The sequence below is a fragment of the Equus asinus genome, chromosome 4 (assembly GCF_041296235.1).
Source record: "Equus asinus isolate D_3611 breed Donkey chromosome 4, EquAss-T2T_v2, whole genome shotgun sequence".
NCBI lineage: Eukaryota > Metazoa > Chordata > Mammalia > Perissodactyla > Equidae > Equus > Equus asinus.
The window spans coordinates 102,709,488-102,727,458 of record NC_091793.1 but is presented as its reverse complement, the minus strand read 5'-3'; the positions used below and the strand labels follow the sequence as shown (position 1 = coordinate 102,727,458).

General features: G+C 36.0%; 1 protein-coding gene across 2 annotated transcripts in view; it reads left to right on the top strand.

Annotated features, from left to right (window-relative positions):
- The window catches only part of KCNH7 (potassium voltage-gated channel subfamily H member 7), a 475,858-nt gene that overhangs the window by 444,516 nt on the left and 13,371 nt on the right, over positions 1–17,971 (top strand). Inside the window, exons 11-14 of one of the 2 annotated variants that reach the window (XM_070507994.1) lie at positions 505–710; positions 2,576–2,651; positions 10,841–11,104; positions 15,871–16,039. In XM_070507994.1, coding sequence (XP_070364095.1) covers positions 505–710; positions 2,576–2,651; positions 10,841–11,104; positions 15,871–16,039 — 715 coding nt within the window. Of the gene's footprint in view, positions 1–504; positions 711–2,551; positions 2,652–10,840; positions 11,105–15,870; positions 16,040–17,971 lie in introns of both variants that reach the window. The other variant, XM_070507993.1, reaches the window with a different exon arrangement.

The following is a 17,971-nucleotide window of genomic DNA, read 5'->3' as shown; positions in this document are numbered from 1 at the left end:
AATAAAGGTCATATTGTTAAAAAGCGTTACTATATATGTTGAGCAAATTGTAAGTGTTGAAAGTGCTCCACCATAACTCCATGCTGGGCATCGCCTCCAGAGACCATCCTGAGATAGAAAGTTCGTGAATCTGACTCACTGCAGCTTGTCTCATATTCCTGGACTGACAAAATCAGACTATACCTACCATATGGCAAAACCCTTTTCTAGCAATGTGGGGCATAGTAGACTAAAGCCGTGTTTGTTGCATTCTAGATGCTTAGCCAAAGAATCAAAACAAGGAAATAATAAGGATTATACCAGGGCCAGTGAGCCAAGAGGCAAAATTCCACTCAGCAAATAAACGTGAGAATGTTTCTGCCCAGTGTCTATTGGCTGTGGAGTCTTACATTTGAAATCTTTGGGTTCAGGGATTGGTCATTTGTCCCCTTCTGCTTTTAAAAAGAACACATTAAGTTCAGATTCCTTTTACTTCCTTTTTTCTTTTTTCCTTTTTTTTTTTAGGAAAAAATGATATATTTGGAGAAATGGTTCATCTTTATGCCAAACCTGGAAAGTCTAATGCAGATGTAAGAGCTCTCACATACTGTGACTTGCATAAGATCCAGAGAGAAGACTTGTTAGAGGTTTTGGATATGTATCCTGAGTTCTCCGATCACTTTCTCACAAACCTAGAGCTGACTTTCAACCTCAGGCATGAGAGTGCAAAGGTATATGTTAACTGATTGTTTATTTTTGTACTTCTGATATTTTGTTGTATTCTGGGATTACCCAAATACTTCTGAAAGATCAAGTGAAATATTGTAGAAAAACTTTACCAATTCTGAATATATGGAAGGAAGAGTTAATTTAATATTGGAATTTCTAAATTATAGGGAAGAAATTCAGTCTAATTACTTTCAAATATATTGAATAACTTTAAGTAGGTGAATTAAATTTGACCTTTTAGGAACTCTAACGTGACATACTTGATATAAAATAGCCTTGGTTTATATTGAGTGAGCCAATTATTTGTAAGAAATGGGTGATTCTAGACTATTGAAAATCCCCAAAAAGAGTTTATCTTATACAGAGGTTAAAACCTTCTCTCAGCTATTATTTACATCATACATTGGTTAGCAATGTCTTTTCAATAATAATAAAAAAGTTAAACTCATTCGTGTTTAGGTCCATATTTAACACAATTTCCAACTCACAGAAGGCTTATACCCGAGTCAAAATTAATTTTGCAGAATGAAAAACATATGTTCTAATAGAGATAATATTTTAAGTGATTCTACATACAATTTAAACTGGAATGAGTTTTGAGAGTGCAGCTCTTATATCTCCCATTCTCTTCTAGTATGAAAACGTGTCCCTATGACCTACCACTGTTTTAAGAACACAGAATATATGTTGCAGCCCACAATTTATCACTAGGTTATTCCTCCACCCCCTTCGCTTCGAGCCCTGTAACTCCAACTCAAATTCTAAAGACTCCTTTGTCAGAAATCAAATGTTGGACTTTTGACACTTGCCAGTGTATTTTAATGCTAACTAATATACTCTCTGGAAAAAAGATCCTCAAGTCAATAGTTAGGTCAAAGGTGGTAAATTTAATTCTCCCTGGAGTTATAGTCATTCCCAGGTACTGAGAGACTTAAAGAGAAAGAGAAACTTTTAAGATGACCAGTGTACCATTTAATAACCTGAAGCACCAGCTCCAATAATAGCTTCTTTTCAAAACACTGAAAAATTGAAAAATATTTAGGTGGTAAGAGGTTCAAGTTATCAAGAGCTTATGTTTTTCCTATAATGATTTAATTCAGTACTTTATCAAACCGCAGTTTAATGTCATAAGCTCCTTCTGATTTTGGCTGGAAAAACAACAGACATCTACCTCACATAACTTCTTTACATAAAAACTTTAGGCAGTAACCAAATAAACAGAACAAGAACTTCCACTTGTTCTATTTATTTGGGAGCTTCCATTTTTATTTGCAAGACTGATAATATTTTACAGAATGAAACAGAGGGGGAGGAAAGAGGAACTTGGAACAGAAATAATAAAGGGTTCAAAGCATAGTGTTTATTGAATTCAACCTTATACTTATCGTTGTGAAATTTAACCTTGCAACCATTGCCATGTAATTTAAACATCATGGCTAATTATAATTAGTTTACACCTTTTTCTGTAGTAATACAGATTCTGCAAAGTTCTTTAAATTATTATTATTTTTATTTTAACTTTACCGTGTTACACAAAATGCATTCTACATGTAGAAATATGTTGTCTCTAAATATTGACAACATCATCCCCAAGCAATTCTGATAAGCAACTTCTACAACTATGATTTCCCCATCAGACAGTGATTCTACTAGAATTATTTTATCAGTCTATTTTATAATTTAGAGACAACCATTAAACAAAGTATTGTAGCTATTTGCCTGAAATCTAATAATTAACTCTGAAAGTGTTTGAAACGATATGAAATAGTGGAGCGTTTACTGATAATATGTTATGTTCAAGTTGAATCTACTTCCATTCTATCTTCACGTTCCATTAACAAAGGCTGATCTCTTACTACGATCGCAGTCCATGAATGATTATGAAGGAGACAACTGTAAACTGCGAAGAAGGAAATTGTCATTTGACAGTGAAGGAGAAAAAGGTAAATCCATTCTATTTCTAAAGTTTAAATGTGGAACATGTGGCTATTTGCTGTTCCTACTTAAATGCTCATTATGCTTCTGATTTCAAGGGCAAACTTCATTCAGGTTTTATGAAGGCAAATCCTTTGTTTTTTTTTCAGTAGCTAAAGTGGTTTCTGATTGATAGCTCTCAACAATGTCATTTAACAAAGCCGTTTGATATCTGCAAGGACATCACAGAGAGAGAAATAGAGTAAGTGGGTTTAAAAAAAAAAAAAAGGAAGCCAATTAATAACAGTTGAATAACTGCGCCTCAGAGTTCTGAGCAGAGTGTCCTGGAGGGAGGACCTTGTTACAGGCCGAGTGCTCAATCCTCTCACACGCATGTATGACAGGGTGGAAGGTGGTATTTGTTAGTCTTTTTCATGCTCAAACTCTCTGAGTTACTTGCCACTCCTTGTCCTCTCTAGGTTTTTTGTCCCCTCTGACTATTCTTTATGTTTTACTCATATGTTCAACAAATATTTATTTAACATTTCACATTTTTAGAGAGCTACTCAATTTCTGAGAACCAAACTGTGTAAAACAGCCCTTGCCCTCCCTAGGAAGGGAGATGTCACACCCTCTATCAGTTCGAATACAAATGGTGCTGTAACAAGAACAAGCACACCTCAGTGAGAACCCAAATGGGGGTGCATTTATTCGTGCCTGGGCAGATGGGAGAAGGCTCTCCTGAAGAAGCTCTGCCATTACCCCATGTTGATCCAGCAAACATTTTGGTCTTCACTTTATTTGGCCTCTCAGCAGAATCTGACACTGTGAACCAACTCCCCTCTTTTTCCTGAATATTCTTCTCTTGGCGTGTATGACACTGTAGTTTTCCTCTGTGCCTCCTACTCTCACCAATTCCCTGAAGATAATGTCAGGATCATTATCTTCTAAACCAGTTATTAGCTGTTGGAGTTTCTCAAGGTGAGGTCCTAGGTCCTCTTCTCTTCTTATTCTATTTCATACTCTTTCCCTGGGTGATCTCATTTATACCTATAGTTTAATTATATTCTCACATGGGAGATATATGTATTTACATCTTAATCCCAGACCATCAATGTCATGTATCCAACTGCCAATAAAACCATCTACTTGAAAGCTCAAAGGCAGCTCAAACTCAACATTTCCTAAATTGAACTCATGATGTTCCTCTGGAAGCCTGTCTTTCTGTCAGTTGCCATGTCTCTAAATGGCACCACAATCCAATCAGTTGCACAAACCAGATATCCATCTAGGCGTCAACCTTCTCTTAACCTCTCCGTCAATTCTGGCAACAAGTCTTGTTATTGCTACCCCAATACATCTCCATTTAGTTTTCAAACTAGGTCCCTTTTGGTTCACTTCTTTTCGTCTTTATTGGCACAACTCTAGGCCAAACTACCATAATCTGTCACCTGGTATCCTGAAACAGCGTCCCAACTCCCCTTTCCACATCCAGCTTGCCCTCTCTCATCTATTCTCCACACTGGACTACTGGTGATTTTTTCTTGTAAATACAGTTGTGTTTATGTCATCCACATATTTAAAGCCCTCTAAAGACTTCCCATTCCCTAAATCCTTAACAGGGTGGGTCTATGCCTACCTCTTCAGTCTTGTCTCATACGGCCCTTCCCTTAACCACCCAGCCTGGCCTTCCTCCATCAGCTCCTCTCTTTTGCAGCATTTATTTAAGTTGTACCTCTATGTTTATTTGCAACATTATTTAATCAATGTTTTCTGCCTGTAGACCATAAGCTCCATGGAGGTGGGAAATATTTTGTCACCTGTAGCTTCACTGTTTGTTACATAGCAGGTATTCAACAAATATTTGTTGAAAGAATGAATGAATTCATTAAATAGAATTTGAGCATCTTCCTTTTGATGCTCTTCCTCCTTTTGCCTTCCTAACTCAAATTCTTTTCTTGGCCCTTTTCTCTTCTCCCTGAATTCTCTCCCTAAGGGAGATCATCTACTAGGTTCAACTTGCTCTACAGCTCAAGTGAACTAACCTGCCTTCTCTTCCATATAAATTGTTTCTCTGTTTTTGCTCATATCGTTCCCTTAAATGGAATTTACCTCCCTCTCGTGAAACACATACACATGCAACCACACCATACTGGTGACTTTTTCTAAAATCGGAACCATTACCGTCAAGCTATTCTTCCACAGACTTAATCTAAATCTCTTATCCTGAAGTTAATCTTTTCTTTCAATATTGCTGGAAATGAAGAACAGCTTGAGAATGTTGTCTATGTAATAATGTTTCCCTTACAGTTGAAGATTTATTAAATCTCTTTTCAATCTTATTTAGTTTCCTCATTCTGAAGCTAAATAATCTTTTTTATCTTCTGATAAGTCTCTGAGAGAATGTCACAATTTATATTATGCTCATGCAACTAGACATTTCTATTGATTCTGAAAATTTTTCCTTTAATCACAGACTTAGTCTATGAGATCCATTTTATATAAAGTATAGATGGTAGGATTTGCCTGCTTGCAGCTTTTTGAAGTTTCCTGGTGTGACAGTGAGTAAGCATGATTTGGTCAATATAAAAACACAATTAAGTCCAGTTATTCAGAGCCTGAGAGCCTATTGCAGTATTCAGGACTCCAAGGTGCTACATGTGAGTGTAAAATTTGCTGAAAGCGATTTAATCCCCGTCACTCCAATCTAATGCTCTCAAGGTGGCCATTCATTATATCCTTCTTGATATAGAATCAATATCTAAGAGAAAAACACACATATAAGTAAGTATAAAGAACAGAGAACTTTTGGGAGATAATTAATGCTAAATGATATGGGGACACATAAACTAAAAGCTGCCCATAAAATGCATTGATTATTTTAGAGTTAGTTTACTGCTCATGTGAAACAATACCTTGAAGGCAGACATCCAGGAGAACTAATGACTGTGAATTAATCACACAGGCATCAAGAACCAGAGGGAACAACATGTGGTTGGGCGTTGAAGACAGACAGGGGTGGAGTCCTGCATTGCCACTCACTCCCTACTCAGTGAGGCGCTGGAACTCTCCAGGCTTCAGTCCTCAACTCCCCACCCCTCACCCCAACCTTCCAATCATGCCTGCCACATGGTGCTAAGGAGCTTACATTCAAAAAGACATATTAAAAAAGAAAGTATATATATAGAACCTCTGGCAAGTTGACTTGAACAAAATAGAAGCTTAACATATTGGATCACTTCTCTCTTAAAATGAATTTGTTGATGAAAGAGCTTCACATTTCTTCTGAGGAAATAAACTCGCTTCCCAACAAGAGAAAGTTGTCAGTTCAGGTCCGAATTTGAGGACACCTTGTATTTTTTGAAGGTATCGTCAAATAGTTCTCTTTTCTTCCTAAAATTCTGGCATGGAGGTGCCCAGGTCCTTCTCAACTCACTAGGGTCATTGTAGGAGGAAATGCTACAGTTTCAGAGACAGAAGTAAAATGTTATTGTTACAGAAAGTGAAGAATAAAAATGAATCTTCAATGACCTATTTAGTGGCCACGAGGATTGATCAGATGATTGGACAGAATAGAAGGAAATGAGGCACAGTCATTTGGAACATGCTGAAAAAGTCTCTAAGTAGTCTTGAGAGTTGGATTGTTCTTACTTCAGAGTGTGCCATTATGATCTATTGGGTTATGGGAATAATACATTTTTTTAAATTTTATGTTGTGTGGATTTTATAATATACATAGTAACGCAATAGCATGTATAATGGCACATGAGAGACACACACACACACGTATGTATTTTTTACTGATAGTGCTTCTGTGACCACATATTTGGAATATTCTGCTGAACCCTTTCTATGGACAGAAAATGCAGTATCAAAGTAACTACCAGTGGCTGATTTAAGGAGCCAATGACCTTTTGGCAGAGAATAAGCTAATGAGAACAGCAATATAAGAGGTCCCAAAAACAGGAAAAAAATTAAAATAGTGGTAAAGATGTGCCTGTGCCAACCAAAGGCATGGAAATCAAAGCAAAAAGATCTTCAGTATCCTCTTTCCACTGGACTTAGATTGTGCCATGCGTGTCATGAAAAATAGAAGCCCATTTTGATAGATATATCATACATCCCCAGAGGAGGGAAAGAAAGATTGAAATTTTCTCATTTCCCTACCCATATAACTTTTACTAAAATGGGCACTTCTATATTTTTTAGCTGGAAAAATCTAATATTCCAGAAAATAAGGGTGGAGGTGTCTTGAATTCATCACACCTTGCATTTCAAAGGATAACAATAAACTTTATTTCTTTGTAATATTAGTTCAGCGATTTCATGTTGTCATCCAAAAGTCAGTAAGTTTTTAATGTGTTTCTTCAAAACAAAATAACTTCTATAAAAGTTATTGAAGTAAGGAACAAATATATACATTTTTAAACTTATTTTTATAGAAGAGGAGTGGACTAATTCTAATGTCATTAAATCAAGCTTTTAAATATATTTGTATTATACTTTGGCATCTCTTTGGACTATCTTCTCCAATAACGAATAATGGCTGATTCTTGTTATTCATTTTAGTCATCTATAAATGTATCTTTATTTTAATTTTTAAAATAGTTTACAACTTTTTATCTTGCATTTGTATGGAAAATAACACTAGTCGCCTTTCAACATTCTTTGAAGCTGGAGAGGAGCTAAGGTACTTGAAATCAAATGAAGAAAATTATTTTAAACCCCAATTTTCTCATGAAAGGAATTGTTTTAATACATCTGGCTGGCAAATGCTCAGCTTATCTCAAAATTGTTATCAGTGGAAATCTAAAACTCAAATACTGAGAGAGTACATTAAATGCCTTTTTTTGACCAAAAGTTAGGTCTAGCTGTTGGGTCTGGCAAATAAAAATAGTAGTTAATCTGAGAGAAAGACTCCATGAAAGACGGAGGTAGCACAAGGGTGTGTTCCCAGATTGTTTGAAATGGAAGAATTTTATCGGATCATTCTTAAGATGGATGGGGTCAACCACTCCATCAGGACACTCTTATTCTGTGCGCTTCAGTTCATTCTGAACCCAGAGAGACACCCACAAGACAAATCACAAATGCTTTAGAATTGCGTCCTTTGAGAAAAGGGGAAGAGAAGAACTGTCAGCTTGCAGAAACAAAGGATGAAAAAAATAAAGATTTTCAGTAATCTAAATCAGAAAACAAATTTGAGCCTTCAACAGGCAAAAGCTTTTCTTCGTAAAATGCTGGTAATGGGAGTGATTATACACTCTCACTTCTAGCAAAGGGGAAAATGTAAAACTCCCTCAGAATGCTATTTCTACATGGAATAAGAATAGCATTAAGGAAAAATAGTAACTAACACTATTTAATGTCTGTCCAATAATCCAGTTTAACTAGAAAAAGGAAGAAATGGAACAGGCCATCAAAATCTAGAGGTACCTGGAGGCTAGTTATAATGTATTTCTGCTTAGTTTCATGTATTCCGTCAGCCAACCTCCAGCTTAAGCCTGAGCAGTTTCCATTTTTAATCCACAAATAGACTGTCATTTCAACTTTCATTTTAAATGATAACGTATTCAGCTTTGATTTATCTAGTAAGGAACAGAAAAATGTTGTTGCAGTTGGACTGCACCAAAGAAATTGTTCACATGGTCTGGGATCCAGGAAGCAGCTGGCTGATCATCCAATGGCAATGAACACAGAAATAAATATGGAATAATTCCCCTTAAGAACTGGAAAACGTAGGGCTGGCCCAGTGGCACAGCTGTCAAGTTGGCACGTTCTGCTTCTCAGCGGCCCGGGGTTCACCAGTTCGGATCCTAGGTGTGGACATGGCACCACTTGGCAAAAGCCATGCTGTGGTAGGCGTCCCATGTATAAAGTAAAGGAAGATGGGCATAGATGTTAGTTCAGGGGCAGTCTTCCTCAGCAAAAAGACGAGGATTGGCAGTAGTTAGCTCAGGGCTAATCTTCCTCAAAAAAAAAGAAAAAAGAAAGAATTGGAAAATGCAAGCATATCGAACTTTTTCTTCTTCTTTCATGATCCTGCTTTTACCTGGACATTTTCCTAAATGATTTAGATACCACATATATGAAGTAATTTGCTCCATTTTACTAAAGAACTAAAAAATAATCCCTCTTTCACAACATTTTGTGAATACTTATCCTGAGTTGAAATCAGCAAGTTATCATTCAATTTAACAATATATGCTAATTGATTAATTTGTGCCTAAACATTCAAAATAAAGCCATAAGTTAGAAAACTAAGACCTAGGCCCAAGTAATAGGTGGGATGGAACATTTTACTGTGTGTAAGTATTTAAAAATATACAGAAAACTCCCAAGACCTCTCAAGCCAAAGACACAGCGTGGCTGAATAATTTGTGATGTACATTCATTACAAATATACGTGTTAGCCTTATCCATAATTAGACTGGAGGCATATGAACTGTTTGTTAATTCCTTTTACATTTGCTTCTGCTGGAAAAGATTCCATGAAGGCATTTAAAAGGAAAGCATTTTCGGGAAGATGAGAAGCCTGAGCTGATTCACATCCCACTGGTGCTTGAACTGCCTAAAGGGTTACTTAGGAGCAGCAGACTGATGCAATTCACTAAGCAGCTATAAGGATAACTAAGAAAAGTGAAGCTTTCCTTCTTTTTAACATTTACTAGCATAAAATTGGAAACTATTATTTTTTGAGGAATGAAATGATATGTTCATAAAGTGGGGAATGTTGAATTTTCAGGACAGAAGTTAAAATCAAAGAAAATGGAGGAAGAGATGACAAGAATGAAGTTTAGAGACTTAAGGAGGGCTGTGTCAATGACACTGGAGAGAAAAGCTTTGTGTCGGAAGAGCTGATCTGAATATTTTCAGCCAATGAGATTAGTGGTTGAGTGGAGAAGAATACGTGATACTGAATAATCAAGGATGTCTACAATGCTTGAGGCTGGAAAGGTCTATGGTCTTCTCAGCAATGATGAGATCAATGAGCAAGTGTGAAATCTTAAAGAAAATAAATTAAGCAATCTGCTTTTGCTATGTTTAACTTTAATTGAGAGAACACAAACTAACTCCTTAATAACAATTTCACATGAAACTGATTCTTAAACTCTATCCATTTCTACCTTGGGCTACATTCTGGCTTCTCATATTTTAAATTATAATAGTTTAAAAAAATGAAGGAAAAAAATCTCTGTTTAATTTCCCTGCCATATGGGAATTTAAAAAAACAGTTGGAAGTTTCTCTGGAGTGGCCTTAAATCAGTTTATTTGGTCTTCTATAAATAACAAAGTAAGCACAACCAGGCAGAGAGTAGATGGGGACACTGTCTTAACCATTTCTCTAGAAAATGATATACCTTCTGGAGTATATTGGTTAGTTATTCACAGTAACCAGATGGAGAATTATACCGTCTCCCCAGGACACTAATGGAAGCAAGTTCTGAGATTTGCCTCTGAGTTTTTCCCACTGAAATATGTTCTAACATAACCTGCAGTGCTGAAATTATCCTGACATTTCAGTATAAGACAGCCAATATGCACTATTGGCTTTAATGTAATTAGGTAAGCCTACCTTAATTACTGTATTTAGCTTTATATTCTTCGCAATATGCTGCACAACCAAACTGCTTAGAATCTCAAAGCCATTACATTCATTGAACTAAGGTTGAAATTCAGCCCGCCAGCCTTTACCACAAGGAGGCTTCCAGTTTCGACCTTCGCAATGTATGAATGGCTGCCGAAGATAAGAGGGCATGAGGTTAAAAACAAACAAGGTACAAAGGGTTGATATTTTAGAATTGGGACGCATTTTCCCTCCCTTTTCCATTTCCTTAAAGAGATAGTGCACTAGATTTTAAGAATACAAATGACTGTTGAGCATGTAGAAGGTTGTAAGTTATCCACAGTTTTTTCTTCTGAGATATAAAGATTATTACTATCACAGATAATCTTTTAATTTTGAAATGAATAATGTGTTTAATTAAAGATAATCTAATGTCCCTTGAATTAAGAAAAAAAGTCTCCTTAAGTAGCTACATTTTCAATAGGAAAAAAGAGAAAGAACAACTTTCCTGGTGGTTTTATAGAAAATTCTATGTTAAAGTTATTCAAAGAACATTACTATTAAGAAGATAGTTTATATCTTTTTAGGTAGGATAATACGCATAGAGTCTCACATTTGATTATTTTCTATAAAATAACTTTTCTTTAATAGATTTTGGCAAAGCAAACGGGGCAAATGATCTTGAAGACTCTGTAGATACCATAAGAAATTATCAGAGTTCCAGGAAACACTTGGAAGAGAAAAAAAGCAGATCTTCATCTTTCATCTCCTCCATTGATGACGAACAAAAGCCTCTCTTCTCAGGAATAGTAGATTCTCCTCCAGGAATAGGGAAAGCAGCGGGACTTGATTTTGAAGAAACAGTGCCCACCTCAGGAAGAATTCACATAGATAAAAGAAGTCACTCTTGTAAAGGTAATCAAGTTTCTCAGGAATCTGTTTGTCTCTCTTCAGTGCTAATCAAAAATGGTGACTTTTCACAAATAAGAGCTGTACTGACACATATTAATCTAATCTGTTGATACTTCATGAAATATTTGCAAAGAGTTGAAATCTCAGATCATCTACAATGTTTGTACAATTCTGGAATAGTGGTAATTATACCCAAACAATGATAGCAGAAGAGGGTTTTTGTGACCAGACTTAGTGTAATGCCACGTAGAGCATTGTGGGAATGTCTATTGTAGTGATTCCAACAGAGAGAGGGAATCAATGAGCATTTTAAGAGGGCTAACCGGTTGATTCTTATATGTATCTTCTGTACCCATTCCTCACCCCCAACACTGTTGTTTCGTAGCATGAAAGGCCAATACAATAATTGCCAAAAAGAATTTCATTTTACTGGGAATTGTCAGAAAATAAAGAGAAATGCCCCTAATAAAGTATGCTCTTGATCCAACTCATTTGAACACATTTGTTTAACATCTCTACCAAAAGGAATACCCAAATATGTGGGTTTTTTGCAGAAAATATTCATGAGATGGGTAATAATGCTTGATTAACGCATGCAGATTTGATGCTAAAGGATGAGAAACTCAAGAAAACTTGAGAACAATCACATAGAAGAACAATTAACTTAGCATAACAGGAGCTAGATTTACAGATCTAGTTAGAGTTACCTATTAAGTGGGTGCAAGAATAGGTGTGGGTCAGACTGCTTGGGTTCCAACCCCAAATCTGTCACTTGCTCCCTTTATGACTTTGGATAAGTGACTCCCCACGCCACCCCCAGATAAGACTCAGTGCACATCTTTAAAACAGGAATAATATTTTCTAACCAACTTGTCAATTGTGATTATTAAACAAGATAACATGCAGAAATTACTTTCTCTGAAATAAAATCCCAACTCAGTTTAGTATTTTCTCACAGGTTTTATTTGCCAACCCTTTAATCATCAACTATATCCCTGGAGATATAAAAATGTAGAGATAAAGAAGGTGTAGCAAAAAATCAAAAGAATGTAACAGAAAAGAAGGAAAAATAGGATGTTCTTGGCTTGGCAGGAGAGCAAAATTTTGGCATGCAGTAAATATTACCTATCATCATCACCATTATTCAAAGTGACTATATTTGACAACAAAAGTTTTATTGAATCTAGGACGCTTGGGCTTTACATTTTTTTCAGAGTTTCTTTCTTTATCTTATCAAATCAGCTTTGGCCATGACCCCATGTTGAAGTAAGCTAAGAATATATGCAAATGTTCTCTGGACAATCTAAAATCTTGATGAAGTGAATGAAAATAGGACCTCATTTATCACAATGGAAGAATGGAATATTAGATGTGATTACCAAATGTCCCGTTTTAGTTATTTATGAAAACGGATTCTGGGAAGTGCTAAAAATAGAAAAAGGTTGTATCATGGAAGTTCTGAAGAGCTTGCTGAACCATCTCTACTGTCTCCAAAAGTCAGCTGAGAGTAGGCCTGATTTTTTAAAAAGTACTTCTTGTTGTTTTCCTCTTGAGTTTTATAGTCGCAAGTGACAAGGCATTAAACATATATTTGGGGGATTTTATTCAACTTCATAATGACTCTTGCTGACAGTGAATTCTCATGCCCTGCATCTTATATTTTTCTTTGCCACTTTTTCCAATTATTTTTAACTAGCTATTCCAAATGCACAATTAAAAAATAGTATTTTAACAAATAATTTTAATATCTACAAATTTTAATTTTCCAAGATTTACAATGCAAACTCTATTTAAATATAGACAATTAACCAGAAAATGCATAGTTAAATATGCATGATTGAATAAACATAATCAATGTCATATAAAGTCAATCAGTGTGACACACGGTTAATCAATTTACTAATAGGACCAACCAATGGAGAATTCTAAAACTTCATTCACTGCAAATTTCATTCCCTAATGGTTTTTTAAGGTGAAGTACTGTGGAATGTTTGAGAATTTGAATAATATGTAGAGTGTAGCTGTAACTGGTGCAGTTTGAATTACTAAATCTTCACAAAATTTAGTTTTATCGTCAATAGGAAATTTCACTTACATTCCTGGCATTTGTCATGCCGACTCCAACAGAGGAGCACCTTTAGACAAAACTAAAAAGAAAAAAACAAATTGAATGGACTCTGATCCTACTTAAATTGAGGTCAAAAGTTGACTCTAGGAAAATTGTGTACCCAGAGCAAAGTGAAAGTTTCCTTTCTGTTCATCCATTTCCAGAAATGTGTCTTGCAACTATAGCAACATTTTCCAAGGCAACCAAGTGCAGATTCTTTCTGAGCTATATTTAGAAAGTGTCTACAAGGATGTTCATTTTGATTAAGACCACTAACCGTGATTTTCCCTTTGAACTCCTTTTTTTCATATTGCTGTTAACACAAGCTAATCACACATACCCAGATTTTAATAAAAGAGTAAATTATAATCAAGGAAGCCTTTAATAGTTTACATTTTATTCATTTTTGCTAGGAGAAGATAACGTGCACTGAAGAAAAAGTATAATCCTACATAATTTATTACATGTGATGCACCAAATCAATTTATTATATATGATTTGAGAATGAGAGAGCTGCTAAGCATCGGCAGAAACTGTGTAAGCTTTCTTGGTACAAAACTTCTGAACATAAAATGTAACTTCCCTCCTGTCAGTTCTTATTGTCTTCTTTAAAGATTCCTACCTTAATCAGCTAGCAGGAGCCTACAGGGGCAAGCGTTGGCCTCACCAAACCATTGATCTGTGCGTCTGAATGTTTGGTTGGCATTGCTGCTCCCAAATTGGAAACCTAGTGCAGTAAAACATTATATTATTGTTTTGCATTTTAAATAGAGTCACATATCTGTGAATAGTAAATCATACTTTTCAGTGAAAATCTGCTGATATATTACTTGAAACTCCAGCAATATCATTTTTCTATGTTTATTTTCATGTTGTTGTGTTTGGTAATACATCAAAAGAGATTATATACTGTCACTTAAAAAAAAAAACAAAAAACAAAGCACTAGGATCCTATAGGCTAAGGAAGCACAAAGAACCCTTTGGAATTCATAGCAAGTTCTCTGAGACCTGTGAGCTATTTCCACAGAACAGGGAACCCTGACCTTGCATTTTTCTAATGCTCTCTTTGGATATGCTAATTTCTTTGTTACAACTTCACCCAATGGAGGCATAAATTGTAGGCACCTTATTAGAGAAATCTCAGTGTATTCAATGATAAAAGGATAGTGACAGAAAAACCATGAAGAAAGGATACAGAAATTTTGTCTGCTACTTGGAGAAAGAGGATGCTTTTAAGCTATCTGTACTTTAGGAGAAATCGTAGGAAAATGTAGGGACTTCAAGAAGTCCTACGAAGCTTGTTCCCTGCTTCTAGAATCATAGCTAATCCTCCTCAAATCGGTTACTTCCTATCCAACTTTTAAAAATAGCCCAGAATATAAATTCCTTGAGTTTACGTAACTTTTGTCAGTGTTTAATCATAGCTACGTGTCCAAAAAAAAAGCTTTTCTATCAAACCAAAATCACTTTCTGTAATTCAAATCTATTTCCATGTGAAAAGGAAGACCAGTTTTAGGTAGTCTTTTCCTCCTCCTAGCCTTGCAGTGAGAAAAATATCTTGCTCCTTCTTTATCCCTGAAATAAACTCCAAACTTCACTAGTACTTTTTCATGGGTTTTGTTTTCCAACCTTCTATTCATTTCAAGCCCTTCTGTAGATACATAAAATGTAGAAGGTAAGAAAGCATAGTGAAAGCCATCAAAAGTATAGGACAAAAATGAGAGGAAAAGTAAGATATTATATTTTCCCTCAAATATTGATAACTAGCATATACAGATTGTAGGAGAAACAGTAAATTAAAAGAAGCTCAGAAAATGAATCTCTGGATGAAAAATTATTGAAACCTTGGTAGACTGAATTCCTCAGGTTGCAGGGCCTGTATCTTCTTGGTCTTTAATTCCTCCACATTTAGCAGAGTGCCTGGCACATAATGGACACTCAGAGCATTTGAAAAGTGGACTTGAACAGATAAGCAATATGTTTTAAAGTATAGAACATAAAAATATTTTAAATAAAAGAGCCACAAGAAAAATATTGGAAATTAATGTGACTATATTAAAGGACAGTGCGAAGGGAGCTACCAGGAAATGAAGAACATGGAAGGGTGTCATGGGACTAGAGGACTTTTAGGGCCCTTCCCACTTTTAATGGCTCATAGTTCCTTGCCTCTACTTTGAGTTGGGTTGGCCTAAGGGAATGTACCTGAAGATCAGGACGTCTCCATGGCTCTCCTGGGGCGCACTTTGAATCATGAAGTATGCAAATTATCCTGGGGGAAAGAGCCCTAAAATCTTACATCAGAGGGGAAGCAGTACAAATGGTGCTGTTTCTTCCCAAATATAAAAGCATGAAATCACTGTTCTTTAATCAGAGTTTTGGGTTGACCATCCATGTCTCCTCTTAGCACGAACAGAAAGAAGGCAAAGTTGTATTCAAGACTCATAACCAGCGATATGTTTTTATTCACATGGAGATGAAGGGTCAGAGTGGGTGGGACTCAGCTTTCAATTGGTTGTGGCTCTTAGACAGGTCTGAGTCACTCTGGTTCTGTCTTCAGGTTGTACTTCCAAGATCCCTTCCTGCTTGTGTTGTGGATTTCTCTCTGTTACTCATGCAAATGGGAACCCAAGGAAGTTGACATCCATCTTGTTACTTCCCACAGATATCGCTGACATGGGAGGCTGGGAACGAGAAAACACCCAGACTCAGGCTGATGAGTCTAGTCCCTCAGCACTTCAGCGAGCTGCCTGGGGGATCTCTGAAACTGAAAGTGACCTCACCTATGGAGAAGTGGAGCAAAGACTAGATTTGCTTCAAGAACAACTTAACAGGTATAAGCAATGACGAGGCAAAAAGAGAACATAATCCAAGCCCTCAGTTGGGTCTAGCTTTACTCCTTGTAAGCAGCAAATTCTTCTTGCAATAGATCTCATAGTTTCCTCATACACTTAATTAAAATAAAACTAGAAGTTGACAGAATTATTAATCTGTGTTGCAAGGAGCATTTATTTAGAACACTTTATACTTCTGGCAGCATAAATACCATATTTTTCTTTATTTGCCATAAAATTAGTATATTAATCACACCAGCTGCCTAGGAAAATTCCTTTTTTTTCCTCAAAATAATTCATGTTTAGCTTGTTGACTCCTCTTTTAATCCTTCTTTTGTACTTTTTCATTGTTCCTGGTAACCTAGCTACGTGTTAGGCATTTCCCTTTTAGGTATGGACAAAATTATTTAAACCTTTAGTTATTCAGTCAACTTGTCAAAAAAGTAATTTAACTGAAAACCCCACAGAGTTGAAGTCCAGGTTGTCTCCATTTTCCCTCCATCTTTGATCTATATCCTTTTGAGATGAGGAGTAAATTTTGTTTTTAGAGAGGATGGAACTCCTTAACCCAAATCTGCATGAATTCCTTAAAATTAAACTGGTCAATAAGACTCTGAAAAAAAACACGTGAATAGCTGCCTTAGTTATGTTTCCTGTGGGCGTTTACCTTGATTCAAAGGTAACTTCCAGGTATACCACCAGGCAAAGTACTCCACTGGTCACAGACGGAAAGCTATATGCATTGAACTAAAATGCTCAAATCACAGGATTTAAATCAATTTAAAACACACAATGAGAGATGAGGAGAGCTAAATGGGACAATTAACACATTTCTAATAAGTGTAAGCATGGGAAAGGAAGCACGCTACCTGAATCCTGATTTATCCAATGTTCATATAGGCTGCATCAGCCTTCTCTGCTAATGGTGTTGTTACCAGGACCAGAGTTGAGGTTTGCACAAAGGGGTCCCCAGACAGAAAATCCCCTGTGCCAATGACACACCCTTGCTCTACCACAAAGATGTAAGGCACCTGGCCACAGCTATGGCTCTGTAATTAGCCTGCTGAACAGCCATGTGTTTCATCGGCCTTTTTTAGGTAAAGCATACGGGGAGCCAGAATGAGTCTATACTGTATGTCACCAGTGGGTGACTAAATTTGGGGGTGACAATTGTCTGCCCAGAGGTGACATGAGAATAATTGGTTCTTTCCATTTCTTCCTACGTATAAGCTACCGTCTAATTTGTTACATCATATTTCTATTCTATCTTGGGTATGTCTTACAAGTTAGTAGCATGCTGTCTGTATTTAATACATCTTATGAATTCTGCCTGTGTCTAACAAGCTACTTGCTAACTGCTTATCTATACTTAACACATTCTATGAGTTTTGCCTATATCACGCAAGCCACTGGTTTACTTACTATCCGTTTAATATCTCTTATGTGTTTTATCCATGCTGTTTGTTATTTTTAATGTTTTTTTAAATATTTATGCCAGAATTGAACAGTTTCAAACAATACAGTAAACACATTAAAATCTGTGTGCACACACATATACATAACCATGAAATTTAATTGAATTTAAAATGGCCTGGTGTTGAGATCCGTATCTCATTCCAAGTGCCAAATTCAAGTCTTGTAAAATTGAAACATACCCGAGAAATTTTAAACAGACCATCATTTACTTAGTGTCACTAATTCTTAATTAAATTATACGAATGGGCTATGATCATTATTATTGGTCAGAGAAACATATTTAGTTACTAAATTAATACATTTGCTTTTTTTCTCTCCTTGCTATGTATACCAAGCCACATTGATCTTTTAGTCATAACATATATAAAAATGTATACTGTGCGACACATAAGAATTGATATGTGTGGTCTTTGAACTTGAATTTCTTCAATTCCTGTGACTGAGAGAAAATAAGTG